Source organism: Actinia tenebrosa, unplaced genomic scaffold, assembly GCF_029948245.1.
Source record: "Actinia tenebrosa isolate PJP-AT-01 unplaced genomic scaffold, QUT_ActTen_1.0 PGA_scaffold3__52_contigs__length_22856419, whole genome shotgun sequence".
Taxonomy (NCBI): Eukaryota; Metazoa; Cnidaria; class Anthozoa; order Actiniaria; family Actiniidae; genus Actinia; species Actinia tenebrosa.
The window spans coordinates 20,050,370-20,066,363 of NW_028292580.1; the positions used below are offsets into that span (position 1 = coordinate 20,050,370).

Here is a 15,994-nt window from a genome sequence, read left to right on the forward strand (position 1 = left end):
ATACCCTATCATTAAAACTAAAGGCCTTAAGAGACCCTACCCTATCAGCAACAACGAAGTAGGATCATTAATAAGGCATAAAGAACACCCTACTATAATGACGTGCAACGATTGCAACAAACGATTCAGTTCCTTACAGCGACTTAACTATCACACCGAAAACAAGGTCTGCTTTAAGCAACGCGCAGCAACGACATGCGAACATTGCAATAAGACCTTTACGACCAGCCAAGCTCGTTCCTACCACGTCAAAAACAAGGTCTGCTTTAAGCAACGCGCGACAGAAACGACATGCGAACATTGCAATAAGACCTTTGCTACCGCGCAAGCTTGTTCCTACCACGTCAAAAACAAAGTCTGTCGCCGAAACAACGCACACAACCTTACTTGCGAAGAATGCAACAAGGTACTAAGCTCTTCTCAAGCACTAGCATACCACATGGAACACAGAGTCTGCCTCAAATCTCTTTGTAGAAGCTGCAACGCATCCTTTGAAGATGCCTGGCACAAATACAGATGTAAACGATACGACCTTTCAGAAGTCGCCTGCGAAGAGCATGGCGACGTAGCAGAACGTTGTTGTCCAGTCGACACGGTAAGGCAATTAAACAACCAGAAAAAAGAAATAGACAACCTCTTTGTGAACTTCGACGTCACATTTGAAAAGGTCGCCTGGGAGAACGTAGACTACTGGAACGACACTTGCGATAAGTGCGGCTGCGTCAGGAAGGAACAACACTTGTGGCAGTGCTTATACGATCCATCACAAGCACGTACTTTCAGTCGCTATGCTGAAATGCGTATGAAAGATGCGCTGCTACAGAAGGCGGAAATGCTACGCCAGCAACGACGATGAAGTTGGCCATACTTAAGACGGACCTAATTCATTTCGAGGTTCCTTATCGTTAACATTCTATAGAGGATATCGAATGAAGTCCTTAACGTACTCCGTAGCCCACTCCGCTATTGTCAAAAGCGCACCAAACCGTTCTTCACGCTTCCGACTACACATTTCGTCATACAATTCCTGCACACGCTCTTTTAACCGATCTATCTCTTCCCTTTGTATTTCTATGGTGTCTTTTTTATCTTTTGCGTTGGCTACGATTATCTGCATTGCTTCCACTGGTTCCATCTATATATGAATCCAGATCACATACCTTGCAATGCTCTGATAGTAGGACCCACCGGCTGCGGAAAGACACAATTCGTCGTGGAACAGCTATTAGGACCCTTTAGATACCGCTTTGACTACATAGTGCTGCTTTGTCCCACCTACGTGAATAACCGCACCTGGGAAGGCATAGGAGTGAAAGATGACAACTTCTTTGTAGACATATTGGACCCTAATGAGTTATCCAACCATTTGAAGTTCTGGCACAAACAATTCCCTAAAGATACACAGACTTTACTCATACTGGATGACATTGCCTGTGGGGACGATGTAAAAAAGCGTACCTCCGAATTAGTGAAGCTCGCTTTCAGCGGCAGACATGACAATATTAGTGTTTGGTTGCTCTCGCAGCAGCTTACCAGTGTCTCTAAACCCTTCAGGGAAAACATAGGCTCCCTGGTTGTATTTTATACACCCAGTAAGTCTGACCTGGAAACCATCTTAAGCGACTACGGCGGTGAGATATCCAAGGAACAGTTGCATGAATACATGCCGCATTTAAAGACGCATCGACATTCCAAGATGATATTCACTTTAAGGTTTCCTTATAACGTTAACATATATGGAGATTGAGCAGCTCTTAGATGAAGTCCCCACACAGTTAGACGAAAGTAACCTCAAGGAACAACTCAACATCCTTGTGTCTTCGGGGAAGTGTAAAGAAATGATAGGCAAGGAACTTACCCATGAGCAAGTTAACAAGTTGTCAGAAGAGGAAGTCAAAAAGTTCCATAAGAGGTACGAGGCTGCCCTTGCAAGTAAGACCACGGACGCCGTCGCAGACTCCGCTATCCGACTTGCGACTAAATTGCTTGGACTTGCACTGCCCATAGACGATGTGGATCAACTACGGAAGGACATAAGTGAGGACTATGTCATTGCCCAAGAACTTAAGATAACCTGCGGGTGGTTGTCTTTGAAGTGCGGTAAGTTAATGGCAGTAGCCTCTGCGGCTTTGCACGTAGCTCAGCACGTTGACTTGAAAGAGGTACTAGGTTCCTTTGGAACATCTTGGAAGGACTTCAAGAAGGACAGAGAAGTCGAAAAGGTCTTCCAGGCAGCACTTGCTGATAATCAAGTCACCTCAAGTACTTAGTCAAGTCATTGTCAAGTCACCTCAAGTACTTAGTCAAGTCGTCCTTAAGTCGTCTTAAGTACTTAGTCAAGTACTTAGTCAAGTCATTGTCAAGTACTTAGTCAAGTCATTGTCAAGTACTTAGTCAAGTCATCCTTAAGTACTTAGTCAAGTCATCGTCAAGTCGTCTTAAGTACTTAGTCAAGTCATTGTCAAGTACTTAGTCAAGTCGTTTTAAGTCATTCTCAAGTACTTAGTCAAGTCATTGTCAAGTCGTCCTTAAGTACTTAATCAAGTCATCCTTAAGTCATTGTCAAGTCATCGTCAAGTTACTTGTCAAGTCCTTCAAGTCCTTAGATATAAGATGAGTGGCACCGAAGAACAACCTCAGGAGCAGAAGATTACCAAGCCTAAATCTGCAGGCAGAGTTGCCGCGGGAAAGAAGCTCGCGGAGATGAACAGGAAGAACAAAGCAAAGAAAGAAGAAAAGGTGGAGGAAGAGGAATCCTTTTGGAATCCCGGCTACGTCATCGGCGCGATAGGAATTGCTATAGCAGCAGGCAGCCTCTACTTACAATGGCGGGCTACGAAGCCAGAAGTAAAGTGGGAGGCCCCAACATATCACGCACCTGTGGAGGTTAGAAAAAGCAAAATCCCTGAAATGGAATAATAACCTTCTCACTTTGTAATATAATGTCGACCGCGTTGTTGAAAACTGTTGAAGAAGCAGCTATTATTACTTCCATCGTTGCGGGTATTGGTTGGGTAGGTAAGAAAGTGCTCAAAGAAGACTTTACTGAAGACCCAAGCAAGAGCTTCGCTAATTTTGCTAAGATGACCGCTGCCGTTGGCGGGGCTATCATGCTAAAGGATTACCTACGAAAGGAAAAGTACCTGCCTAACATATAATGGTTAGCTTAGTCGCAGGCGGAGTTATTGCAGCTTTAGCATTTACAGGAGCTAATTATGGCGGTAGATATCTGGATAAATTAGTCAGCGGTGATAAAAACGCAGAATCTAACGCCGAAAGAAAAAGGCACGACTTAGCGCTGGAGAAATATCAGCGAGACGTGGCGGCTTGGAATGAAAAAAGACAAGCCTACAGGGATTGGTTGGATAAGAATTACCAAGACAAAATGCAGGCGGATAAGAACTTCGAAAACACAGACTACGCCTTCAAACGTTATTCGCAGGCGCACCCAACAGTGGTGTTAAAGAAGCCTGACTTTAAGAATTACTACCAGCCTTCTAAGAAACAAAAAAATAGTGAGTTGGTCTTCGTAGGAGTCGCAGGGCTGGCAGGAGGCGTGGCCTTGGCGTATCTAATATAATGATCGTCTTTTTGGAAAGCGACAAGAATGACTTTACCACTTATCTGAATCCTCCCATCCGCGCGGAAAGGGTTCGGTTGGTTAGTTGCTCTTTGTACAATTCTTGGTATAATTTAATTGATGGCTTTGTCGTTGACAATGCCGCCAAACCAAAAATACCAGATTCCCAATACACACCTATAACACTGGCTAAGGAGCTAGCAAAGCATGGATATACTCTTACCACAGGATTACCCCATGAAATGACATTCAAAAAAAATAGTGGGAGCGCTAATTTGAAGGACAGTTCATTGGTAGAACTCCTGGGTCTTACTAGTACCACGATAAATAGCGGCAGTACATATGATGTAAAATGGAAAGTCGCATCCTCTTACGAAGTCTATTGCGACTTGGTCCATAGTTACAATAATGGAGAAAAGTCTTCTCTTATGTCCAAGTTTCTACCCAAAGGTAATCCATTTGACCTGGTAGAATACACTCCCATTTCTTTGAGCTATGATTTATCTAATTTGGTAGATAGCATAAACATCACCATTAAAGTGGACGGAAAGACGGTGGATTTTAACGGACGCAAGATCAATCTTGTTTTATCCTTCGCTTGAATCAAGCGAAGCGCGATTCTATTCATATAATGGGCCGAACTGAGGACAAACTTAAAAGGATTTACTATGGGCCTGAAGGCTATTGGAAAGGAGCGTCAGCTATTAAAAAACTCGCGACAGCGGCCAGGGTATCAGATGAAACGGCTAAGAACTGGTTGAAAAAACAAACCCTCTGGCAGGTTTATCTTCCCGTGCCTAAGTACATTCCCAGGCCCAGCTTTACCGTAAATACCCCCAATGAAGTTCATCAGGCGGATTTGCTCTTCTTACCGCACGACAAGGTGAGAAAGAAGACCTATAGATACGCTTTGACCGTAGTTGATATCGCAAGCAGATATAAGGACGCCGAACCCATAACCAGCAAGGATTCTGGGGAAGTCGCAGAAGCCCTAGGTAGGATTTATAAGCGCATCTTGAAATGGCCCAAGCTGCTGCAAGTGGATGCGGGAACAGAGTTTATGGGCGTGGTTACTAAGACCCTGAAAGACCACAGCACTAAGATTAGGAGAGCCGAAGCAGAGTACCACAGGGGTCAGAGCATCGTCGAAAGATTCAATAAGACCCTGGCCGAGCGTCTCTTTGGGTACCAGTATTGGAAAGAGCTGGAAGATCCATCCAAACGCAACAGAGAATGGACTCAGAGGCTCCCCCAGGTCATCGTGGCTTTGAACAACGAGGCGGCCAGGGCTACGGGAATAAAACCCAGGGATGCCATAAAAAAGAAACACGTGGAACACAAGTCCTTCATCAGAAGTTCGAGGGCGGTCTTCCCCCATGAAAAAAGATTAGGTAATGTCACGGTTCGATATCTCTATGAGCCGGGTGAATTAGAAGGAGGATCCAAAAGAGCTACGGATCCTAATTGGTCTTTGGAAACTTACCAGATCCGAAGTGCGATAGCTAAGAAGGGTCAGCCCATCTTGTATTATCTTCACGATGGCCCCACACGTGGGTTCGTCATGGAAGAACTGCTTATCGTGTGATGTCCGAATGCTATCGTATGGATACCATCATCACACATCCACCTCTTACCGTCAAATGCAGACAGTGACACCTTCTCCTGTGTAACGTTGTGTATTTGATGTCCGTAGCTGCGCAGGCTGTTCATTTTATGTCGCTGTTCCTTACGCGTACGCAGGACCTTTAAGTATGAATCGTGGGTTATGTCCTTCTTAACCACGTACTTTTTTACGCCTTTGGCTTTCTTTTCTACACCGTCCAGCTTTAGCACGCTGTACATCTTGGGTTTCAGGCCCACGTATTCCACGATGGGTTTTCCTTTCATCTCATCCTTCATTTTCCCGATTACTTTCTTGTTTTTAGGGGAGTAAAGAAAGTGGTCGCGTGGGTAATCGCTGGTGTCGTATTCATCGATGTCGGGAACACAGTCTTCGTAAATGTCTTCCGTCTGCACCTCTAGTATCAAGGAATCGGTGTCGGTGTATAAGAGGCGGCACTTATCACCGTATTTCGGTTTTAGCTTGTCGTAGTAAAACTCATACATGAGCAGCTTTGATAGGTCTAACACTGCAAACCCCGTGTATACGGGTTTATTCAGGAATAGATTCGCTTTCTTCATGTGAATCACGTAGAAGTTTAACATTTCTACGTATCTAACGAATCCAGGCTGTGATACGTATGCTTCTGCTTCCTCTCTGGTGCTGGCTATCTTTATGCTTACGCGCTTGCGGATGTTCTCCATTGTCTTACCAAATACGCTATTGTTCATTAGTTTAAACAGGTTCTTTTCGAAGTCATTCTTTGCCTGCGTGCGCTTTTGTGTGTTAAAGTCAATGTAGGAGCGCATCCATGGTTCCTGCGTGAACTTCAAAACGCGATGGATCTTCTTCACGCGTAAGCCGTGGCGCACATAGAACTGCAGGTTGCGGTAATGCACCACGTACTTTCGCTTGTCCATCAGGTTCATCGTTAGCTTCCTGTAGGGTTTGTAGCCAGGGCACATTTCCCTCTGCAGCGGACTCAGCTGCTTAAATGGTATTTCTATTGCTTCTGGTGCTAATGGGAACTCATTGTGCGCGTCGTGCAAGTGCTCTGGGTATTCCAGGTCCACATCCAGCACGTAACCTTTGTCGTCTTCTTTACCTACGTTTAGGTAAAACTCTATGGGCTTTATGTTGTCCCATTCGAAGTCGCGTACAGGTAAGTACTGTGACATTGCCCAACCGTAGAGGTTGTTTGCGTCTAAGTAGAAGATGTATGTGGTTGGCTTCTCCGGGTCGTACTCCACCGTGGGATTGTTTGCGCGGGCGTATCGTCTGCTGGGCCCGCAAACACCGCCGCGGATACCGTCTTCCATAAAGCGGTACATGTCGTATTCCGTTAGGAAATCCAGTTGCGCGTTTGTCTTCTTTAGAAGCGCACTCCAACTAAGCCCAGGAGCCGTGTAGAAGTTCGCTGGATCCAACCCGTAGTATTCCATTGCCATCTTTCGAAAGCTTTGGAAAACATCCGCGAGCAGCACTACGTCTGAACGTAGGTAGATGTCGTGGTATTCTCCCATATTCTCACAGGAGTACTTTTCCCACACATCTAACGCATGCTGGTACTCCTCGTCCTTTATACCAGACTCGTTTAGGGTGCTGTAGAATCTCTCTTTGGGTGGTAGGGGCTCTTCGAATCGCTCCCAGGAGTCCATGTATTCGTATGGGTAGACTCCTTTCCTTTCCGCGCCGTATTGACTGGAAATGGGGAACTCCGTGTTGTATTTAACCAAGTTTGCTAAGGAGTCCGCCATGAACTGCTGCGAGTCTAAGAACTTCAGCTTGCCTACGGTTACGGACATGTACCTTTCTTTGTTGTTGGGTATGCACTTTACTTCGGAGCCGTCCGTTCCTTGTAAGAGTAAGTGACTGTCGTAACCCCTTAAATTGTGAAAGAATACGGGTATTTCCATTTCTGGATCTACTTTGAAGTTTATGTTGCATTTCCAATGAGCCGCACCTCTGTATTTACCCGTGATGTGGCAGTGATCTCTAACCTTATCCACATAGAAATCCTCAACAAATGCTTTGTGGCAGTGAATGCAATGCGTGGAGGGCTTTCCCGGCTTCTCACCCTTCTTAGCATACTTCCCGCATTTAAAATGAGCTTCTCCTAAATACTTTCCATCTTCGTCCCACGCTTTCTTGGCTCGTCTTCCAAACTGGAGAAGCGTATGTTGGCAAATGTGGCATTTCTTTGCCTTGGTAAAAGCCTCCTGATTCTCTTTGGTAAATACCATCTTCTTTGGGTGTCTTAATTGTTCTCTTATCTCTTCCTCCTCTTCTCGCAATGCTTCTAGAAACTCATTAGCTGCGTTCTTACCTCGGTAAATTACAGGAGGGTCGGCCTTACCGTCTGATCTGACTACTATGTAACCAAAGGAGCAGATCTCGTGTAATCCCACCTTATTCGTGGCACCACTTTTCTGCTCTTCCTTAGTTATCAACGCTTCAAAGTCTGCATATATCACGTAAGGCACCTGCATCTGCTTTTGATGGTCTGAGTAGGATAGGTTCTTATCTGTGGGCATCTGGATCCGTTGCGCCACTTCTTCGACTCCGCGACATATTTCGTCGTGATCCTTTAGAGCTTTAACGCTGGTAAAGGATAATAAGCAGCAATCGCAGAAGTATTTCTTACCTTTGTGTTTGGTGTGTCTGTAAAATAGTCTGCTAATATGTTTAACCCACGAATAATGTCCGCCGTGGTAGAAAAGGTGTATTCGTTCTCCTTTACTCTTTGACAACACTAGTGGTACTATCGTTTGGTCTCTGACTCCGTAAACGTTAATTGCTAAATCGTTTATTTCCTCAAATATGGGGATGTCTATCAACTGCATGGGAAATTCCACACCATCCCACTCTAAATCGTCTGTGGGATACTTACTTGTCCTACAGGGATCCTTATCTACTGGATACAGCGCGGATCGTATCGCCCACATAAAGCAGCGGTTGTCGTCATTTTTTACGTTGACTATGGCTTTTTTCCTTTCTACCCACACCGGCAGGGGCACGTAACTTCCTCCTCGTATTGGCACGTACCTTGCCATGCTAACCTCCATACCTTCTACCTCCTCCACTGTCCAACCTGATCCTTCTTTCGTGTAGTTAGACAGCGACTCCATTATTGCTTCTAAGGCTTCGCTGAGTGACTTATCCAGATTCGTGGACTCTAATATCACTAACGACTTTGATCGCAGCATTGCTGTCGTCGTTGCCTCATCTCTCGACAAACTTACTTCTACCATTATACTCGCTTTCAGGGCTCCTAATTCTTCTATGCCTTTTCGAAGCGTTCTCTTGACCTTCCTTTCTGACTGGCGCCAAAACTGTCTAACATCAATCTCACCGTTACCGGGTATTGACACCGTTTCGAAATTGCTTTGGGATTCCATCTATATAATAGGAGATATCTTATACCTAATTCCAGACCCTTTTCAGATCGTCGTAGTCATACTCACAATCCTGACAATGCCAAAACAATTTAACCTTAGTCTCAAACTTCTTACCACATCCACAATCATAGCTGCTCATACATTTCGTCTTCATCTTTAAATGCTTCTTCAAGTCCACTTCTTTCTTAAAAGTTCTCTTACAATCTTCGCACTCCATATATAGACTAACATATTTTACATAGACGCGGGATGCGGGTAATCGCGGTACGAATCGAGGGGGGTACTTTAGGCGGGTAATCCTCCGGTGGTCGTTGCGCTGGAACCCCCATCCCCTATACTACTACATCTCAAGAATGCAGCGAGACGCGGATAAAGAAGGTTTTATTGACACCGCAATTCTAGCTATCGAAAATGATCTGGAGATTGAGTCAAGGTGGAGAGAAATATTTCTGGGTATTGCAGAAAAAGAAAAGGTAGGTTACGAATTATATGATCAAAAGAGCAACTTAAACCAAGGACGCAAAGAAATATCAGACGGAAATTTCAAGAGATGTGAATTACAAAAAGCCACCTTATTTTATTTGCAGTACTTAGTACTTATCTAACCTCATAACCTACCCATACATTGATTTTTCTCTTTTATTCATGATTATATTCAGGCATTAACGCAGGAAATATACACCAGCATCATTACGCGGTATATGAGAATGGGTGCATGCCAATTTCTCAGAGACTTTAGAAGAAGTTACCGCATCAAGAAGTCGTGTGAGCACCGTAAACGAATTCTGCAAAGAACTGTGGTTGCGGATCAGAAGAAACAGCACCCCCCTTTTGCCCAAATCCTTAGTGATGGAAGCGCTGGTAAGATCGACAGTCACAACAACTTGTCCTCGTTCGTGGCAAAGTTTGGGAAAGAAGGTTTGACCCGAGTGTACGTGAAGGCGCAGCTACTTAAGCTTTGCCGCGCTTATGGAGCAGAACATGTAAAGGTCAACCACAAAAAATCTCTCATGGTTGCAGAATTGATATCTGCAATACATACCATAAATTCACGCAGCGACAATGATGGAAGGAAAATCCCGTTCCCAACGATCCTCCGCAATGATTAAGGTATGATTAATACATTGTAATTGCTTCTTTTATTGAAAATTTAAGTCAGGCCAGCACAAGATCTATTACTACTATCACTAAATAGTGATAATTAAACAATAGAAAACAAAGGATTCTGTATGAAATAGTACTAATTAGTACTATTTAATGTTCACGGTTTTAGTGCGTGCACTCTATAAGACTTGGTAGCTCGATGCTTAGAGAGCATGGTACATGACTCGCCAGGGCACATGTTCAAATCCCGAATTTTTTCTGAGTATTTCAATTTTCAGCTGCAGAAGTTGCTTCATATACTGCGAGGATCAGCTCCATTTGATAAACTCAATTAAATAAAACAATAGTGAAAGTAGCGGGAAAGTAGCGTTTTTCTGTCTAGCTGCCGTGGGGGGGGGGGGGGGGGGGGTACTCTGCCAGGATTTGAGTAGGGGTGTTCTGCTGGGATTCTGAAAGGGGTACCCTGTTTATGACAAAAAAAACCCTCAAATTTGTGAATCCCTGAATATGACAGGAAATTCAGGAAGAAGTTGGAACTTGAGTGAAATTGCATACCCTGCATGACAAGAAGCTCGAAAAACCATACACTGTTCAGCGGACCATCCCCATATATTCCATATGGGGAGTACCCTCCCCCCCCCACCCCGGGGGCCAGCCCTGACTCAACGTAACCCTGCATTCGATTTGCGACTTATCGTATTTTGACCAAGACGAATGGAATTCTGGGTCGACTCTTGTAAACGATAGGTTGGGTTGTTGTTTTGCCCATTACAAGCCCTGACCTGGCAAAAATGATTTTCCACTACGTCTTGATTTATAATCCAGGGTTTGATTGCAGACTCAGGAAATCTCGTGAGCTTAATCTTAACGATGGATTTGAAACCATGTACCATGCTCTGCAAGTCGAACCACAGCTTTGACGAAATGAAATTCTTGGGTTGGTTTTTGCTTTCGGCTCTCCATCTCAAGAAATAAGAAAGAAAGGAATCCAACTTTCTGATCCTGCTGTCGTACATAGAGTGGAGGGCTTGTTTGCTAGTGCAAAAAAAATCAATCAATTCACTGGTATGGCTAAGTAACTTAATTGTCTCGTCGATAGAAGAGCCGTCTTTCCCTGTATCGTCCAAGAACCTTTTATGTGCCTGAAAAATGGAGAACCAAAATAATTAAACTAATAGGTAAAGATCTCACGAAAATAACTTATGACCAGTCCATAATTCTGTTTTATTTATTTTTAAAGTTCAGTGTATTATTAGCTGTAACTTGATCTGGTTAAATTAATTACAGTATCCAGCTATTACCTGCATTAGATAAAGCATTGACTTATTCATAACTTCTTCTGCAAGGTGATTTCGCATCTTTGATGCTGCATCCAGGTTGAAATGATGCTCTGTAAGCCTCTCGTGAATGTGGAGGGAAGTAGAAACCTGGTCAAAATTGTATGCACTAGCTAACTGTGCCCAAAGAATCTTTTTCCCTCCAACAGTTAGGCATCTTGGCTTTTCCTCAATATTGCTCTTCTGCAAATTATTGCGAATCTTTTTTATGTTGTGCTTTAAAAAAAGTACAGCATTAGTTATATACTGGTATTAGTTATATCATATATATTGAAGATTGTTGGGTATACATTTATAATAATTCAAATATAGGACATGCGTATAGGCACATTTGTATGGCTTAACATGTGTTTAGCTATAGCTATACACATGTGCCTTTATGCCATGCCATGTAACTAATTGGAATATACAAGTATACAAGTGACAGGTGGTCGAGATTTCCATGCCAGCACACAGTGAGCCATTATGTGTATTATACCAGTAAAGATATAACACAATTATCTTTTCTGGGGTACTTTTCTGGGGTAATATTATTACAAGAGGGCTGGCTGCATGTAGGCATACTATGCTTAGCTGTGTATAGTTCATGACTCAGCTGGTTATTGGATTTGTACTAAAGCTAGATATATATCTTGTATTAGCAAATCTAAGGAAAAAATGTGTCATTACCTTACAGTCCATTATAAATACCATTGGTCCACCAGTGTGCATATTACTTGCCACGAACTGTTTTGCTAACGGGTCATAGTTGGGGAAGTGCATCTGTATGAACCGTCTGTTTACATCAGCCCCATCTAGTATGCACCAGTATATTCTATTCCAAAGGAAAAAGGTAAATTTTATACTTTAATGTAATTGTATATGAAATTTTAGTAATATCTTTGTTTTCTTTCACAGGATGCTTGTACTCAAGAGCCTATGTATCTGCTGCCTTCAAGTCTTATTAAGTTTAGACAAAATTGTATCTGATATTATGGTGCTTTTGCTAGTTTTACAGAGAGCGCATGGTACTTCAAAATTAGCCTTGTAAGTAGTCCAAATAGCACTTTGGGCTATTTATATAGTCTCACATATAGTAGTTATTGTTGCAGTTATATGATAATTTTAAGGATATTTAAAAAAAAATATGAATATATATTTACTTGGGGTTTTTTAATTGCATCCCCACACCAGTAACCCCAGGATCCATACGTTAAGTGATTATAAGACAGTACAAGATGCAGGCTTAGGGGAAACAGCATTAATAAAATCCCTGAAATCCAAAGTATGAACACTTACAATCGATGCATGATTTTTCACTTACACAAATCCTGCCTCCTTCATCATTCCAACTCCTTCCCAAAAGATTGCAAATAGATCACTTGGAGTGCAATCATGACTAGGAAATTGTGCAATAGGAAATCGAAACCCGTTGTCACTCAGAAACACAAATTGGAGCACATGAGAGGCAAGGGATGTCTCTGTCTTTCCTAGCAGAAAGTGAAATAAGAGGATTAAGTCTTTGTATGTAAACTTCGCTGCTGTAAATAATGATGTTAATTATCACAACAGTAACACTAGGTGCTGAAAGTATAATATTCAAGGAGTCAGGTCGATGCATTATTCAGAAATTTTCATAGTACACATTTCTAATATTTCTGTTTGAGGAATAATGTTGTTTGGTGAGGGGGTTAACAAAATATAATGATTAAAAAATCCTGACATGTGCATGGATATAATGAACTATGATAATAAGGCTATATATAATGATACCATTTTTTGCAGTTTAATTCTTACCGCATAGCCTTTGCATGTCGTCGTGCAAGTTTCCCAAGTCAACAAATCCAACCAGTCTATGCTTGTCATTTTTGATAACCATTTCCAAGTTTTCCTTAGAGAAAACAATATGTTCATGATTGAATTTACATAATGTATATCTTTTCGTGATATATTAAATAAAAGGCATTGTAGATATTTTGTTTGACAATGCATAATATGTTAAAAATTTAATAATATTTCTAGTTGAATTTCATAGAATGAATGCACTCAAACCCTTAAATGCATGATATATAGATTAAATACACATTATAATCCTAGCATAACTTAATTGTTCATTGGTGTGTGTAAGTTTGCACTATTAGGCCTACATGTATAATAAGCTTTTTTTTTATTTCATGGGTTAAGTTACTTCACTTTATGATATGTATAGTTGTCAATCAATATTGTTCTGTCTTGAACAAATTATATATTTAAGTAGACCACAGCTGTCAGTTGTCAGTTATGGATTACTATATTATGCATAACATTTGAATGATGACAATAAATTGATCAGATTTTATAATAATATGATCATTACCTCTATCTTCATTTCATCTATGACAAATCCACCCCAGTAATCACATTCCCTCAGGTTTCTTTCTCTAGCATCCTTTAAACACCACTCCACTATGTTTTTGTTCCAGCCAGACTGCTGCTCACACTTGTTCTTGTAGTACCTTCCAGTAATAGATAGGCATATATTAACTTTGTGTTTTTTGTTTGGTTTCTTGTCAATGGATATCAACTGGCTGTATTTTTCTGAAAGCTTACCTTATTGACCTGTTACTAGGTAAGTGCATAACATTGCGCAGAGGCTCAAGTACATGGGGATTTTTACAGTATAATTCCAAACAAAGTTTGATGATCCTGTAGGTTAAAACATAATAATGGAAATATTTTTCGCAATGGTATGCAAATCATTTTAATAAAAACTGTCTTGATGGGGTAGATAAGAGATGAGGTTTGCCTATTTTGGGACTGGGAAAAGGGTTTCTTACACTGGAAATATTCCACAAATGAAACAAAGTTCATAAATGAGGATGGGATTGAAAACCATGATTTACAGATTTGGTCAACTTTTTGGAGATGTATTAAATTTATTAATACTTACTTTGGATGCCATCGATATCCATTTTTTGATGCAGTTTGTGTTATCTCGATCTGTTGATGCCATAGAGTCTTCATGTCTTCAGGTATATTGTTATTCTCATTATCCATAATCCATGCCAGATCATTGTGGTCATCCGATTCCAGGTCAATCAGTTGGTCTTGAAATTTTTCTGCCAGCCGAGCTTCTCTGGTTTTGCTTGCCTTTAGCTTCTTGTTAATTATCTCTGATTTCTTTTTCCAGTCATCTTCAGAAAAATAGCGCTCGTTATGGAATATGTGGATTTCACCATCACTTTTTCGTTTTCTAGATTCCTTGCTTCTTTCATTGGTCTTGGCTGATGAACAAGCTGCACAACATTGACCCTCAGGAGCTATGACTTGACAGTTTTTGGAAAAAACTAATCTCTCGACTCTTGATGGGTCCTCTTTATGAAATTTCTCTCTTGTAACATTATGGGGGCCTGGATGTACAATTCCTGCAGGAAATCCACTACAAATACTACAACTGTCAAGAAAACTAGTCATAAGGTGTAATTGTGCTGGTAGTGTTAGACCATTGAGCTGCTTTGCTATGTTCAGCGTAGAATGGGGAAGTCTAAACCCTTGGCTCGTTATGTCCAACCTGTGACTATTTTCTTGGGATGTAACTGCAATCTCGGTACAACATCGCATACCATTCAAGAACCAAGGTTCGTTCCGTATGAGGGTAAACGAATTTCCGTCGCCGCAAAGCTTTTGCCATTTAGGGTCCAAGTGAAGTTCGTAATCCTTGGGGAATTTCCTCGTCGATAAATTCACATACCCTTTGATTCGACGCTCACCTCTCTTTCCCTTCGTTGATTGCTTCACGCCAAGTTTCCCCATAGCTCGATAACGATCCGTCCAATACTTCGACGCGATGTGTTTAGGGTTAAATTTTCCTTCTCCATTTCCATTATTTTCACTATGTCGTCAATTGACGTAAACTCGTCTTCTTTGTATTCATAGTTTTTGAATATGCTAAAAGAAAGCGATGATTTTAAAAGTGTTACTACGTACAATAGCAATTCAGATTGATTTCTCAATTTAAAAATTAGTACAACGGTCGACCGTTAAAAACACTCACCATAATTTCGAAGAAAGACTATATCCAAATCCGCATTTTGACCTCACCTGAGATCCATCCTGGTCTTTCAGTATTGATTCATTCATAATTCCTTTAATTTTTTATGGATTGTATTCTTGTATTATTCTAGCTAGCTATAAAAAGTAGTAGAGATCGTAAAACAGTTCGATCGGAAAACAACAAGCAAGCGGGTCTTCCCTGCGTCTTCTTGTGATTGGTTACTCTATGACAATACGTTTGCCGAGGCATGACGTCGAAGTTCGGCGAATATGATACGAAGACTCCCGGCGTGACCTCGGGTCGGTTGCCGAAGGAAATCCGTTGAACTGGTGTACAGTGAGCTCCCAGTACGGGTCAGAACAAGCGAGGTAGTATGTGAATACAGGCAAATTTCATGGCTTAAAGACGCGAAGACTAATCTCTAATGCGACTTTCTCGGTTCTATAGGGATGTGAGAGAAGGGTTATGACTAAAATTTGGCGCTGGAAAGAAAATTAGAAGACGTACGAGGTTTCAAAGACTCGTGATGGCTCGCTTTTGGATCCCGAGTTTCCAAAGTAGTATAGGGAATGGGGGTTCCAGCGCAATCTCAACACGGGCAAGACCCGTGTCAAAAATCCACCTACGGACGACCCCCACTCCAAGTGTGGTTGAGGGCAACAGCGCAAATATGTTAGTCTATATATGGAGTGCGAAGAATGTAAGAGAACTTTTAAGAAAGAAGCGGATTTGAAAAAGCATTTGAAAATGAAGACGAAGTGTATGAGCAGTTATGATTGTGGATGTGGTAAGAAGTTTGAGACTAAGGTTAAATTGTTTTGGCATTGTCAGGACTGTGAGTACGACTACGACGACCTAAAAAGTGCTTGGTATTAGGTATAAAATATTTCCTATTATATAGATGGAATCCCAAAGCAACTTCAGCACGGTGTCAATACCCGGTAACGGTGAGATTGACGTTAG

General features: G+C 41.8%; 2 protein-coding genes across 4 annotated transcripts; one reads left to right on the forward strand and one right to left on the reverse strand.

Annotated features, from left to right (window-relative positions):
* The first annotated feature begins 7,366 nt into the window (after positions 1 to 7,366).
* LOC148908858 (uncharacterized) lies at positions 7,367 to 12,327 on the forward strand. Of its 3 annotated transcripts, none has more exons than XM_089035063.1 (3): positions 7,367 to 9,051; positions 9,238 to 9,688; positions 11,917 to 12,327. In XM_089035063.1, exons 1-2 carry the CDS (start codon positions 8,932 to 8,934, stop codon positions 9,685 to 9,687), a joined length of 570 nt encoding a protein of 189 aa, XP_088891189.1. In that variant the 5' UTR covers positions 7,367 to 8,931; the 3' UTR covers position 9,688; positions 11,917 to 12,327. The 3 variants fall into 3 exon arrangements, 2 of the variants coding, with proteins under 2 accessions (XP_088891189.1, XP_088891188.1); XM_089035062.1 differs by lacking the exon at positions 11,917 to 12,327 and adding an exon at positions 11,696 to 11,834; XR_016120697.1 differs by lacking the exons at positions 7,367 to 9,051; positions 9,238 to 9,688 and adding exons at positions 10,730 to 10,860; positions 11,696 to 11,851.
* Positions 10,107 to 15,286, reverse strand: LOC148908859 (uncharacterized). Its single transcript, XM_089035061.1, has 9 exons — positions 15,032 to 15,286; positions 13,928 to 14,925; positions 13,588 to 13,683; positions 13,355 to 13,493; positions 12,796 to 12,889; positions 12,323 to 12,488; positions 11,689 to 11,833; positions 10,984 to 11,235; positions 10,107 to 10,824 (listed from the first exon to the last, which is right to left on the reverse strand). Exons 2-9 carry the CDS (start codon positions 14,788 to 14,790, stop codon positions 10,345 to 10,347), a joined length of 2,235 nt encoding a protein of 744 aa, XP_088891187.1. The 5' UTR covers positions 14,791 to 14,925; positions 15,032 to 15,286; the 3' UTR covers positions 10,107 to 10,344.
* Between the last annotated feature and the right edge of the window lie 708 nt (positions 15,287 to 15,994).

Excerpts from the sequence above, each read along its gene's own strand:
- LOC148908858 (XM_089035063.1), top strand. The coding sequence starts at position 8,932 with ATGCAGCGAGACGCGGATAAAGAAGGTTTTATTGACACCGCAATTCTA. Across the intron at positions 9,052-9,237 it reads GTATTGCAGAAAAAGAAAAG|GCATTAACGCAGGAAATATA; the intron begins GTAGGTTACGAA and ends GATTATATTCAG.
- LOC148908859 (XM_089035061.1), bottom strand. The coding sequence starts at position 14,790 with ATGGGGAAACTTGGCGTGAAGCAATCAACGAAGGGAAAGAGAGGTGAG. Across the intron at positions 13,684-13,927 it reads GGATATCGATGGCATCCAAA|GATCATCAAACTTTGTTTGG; the intron begins GTAAGTATTAAT and ends TTTAACCTACAG. Across the intron at positions 11,236-11,688 it reads TATTTATAATGGACTGTAAG|CACAACATAAAAAAGATTCG; the intron begins GTAATGACACAT and ends CTTTTTTTAAAG.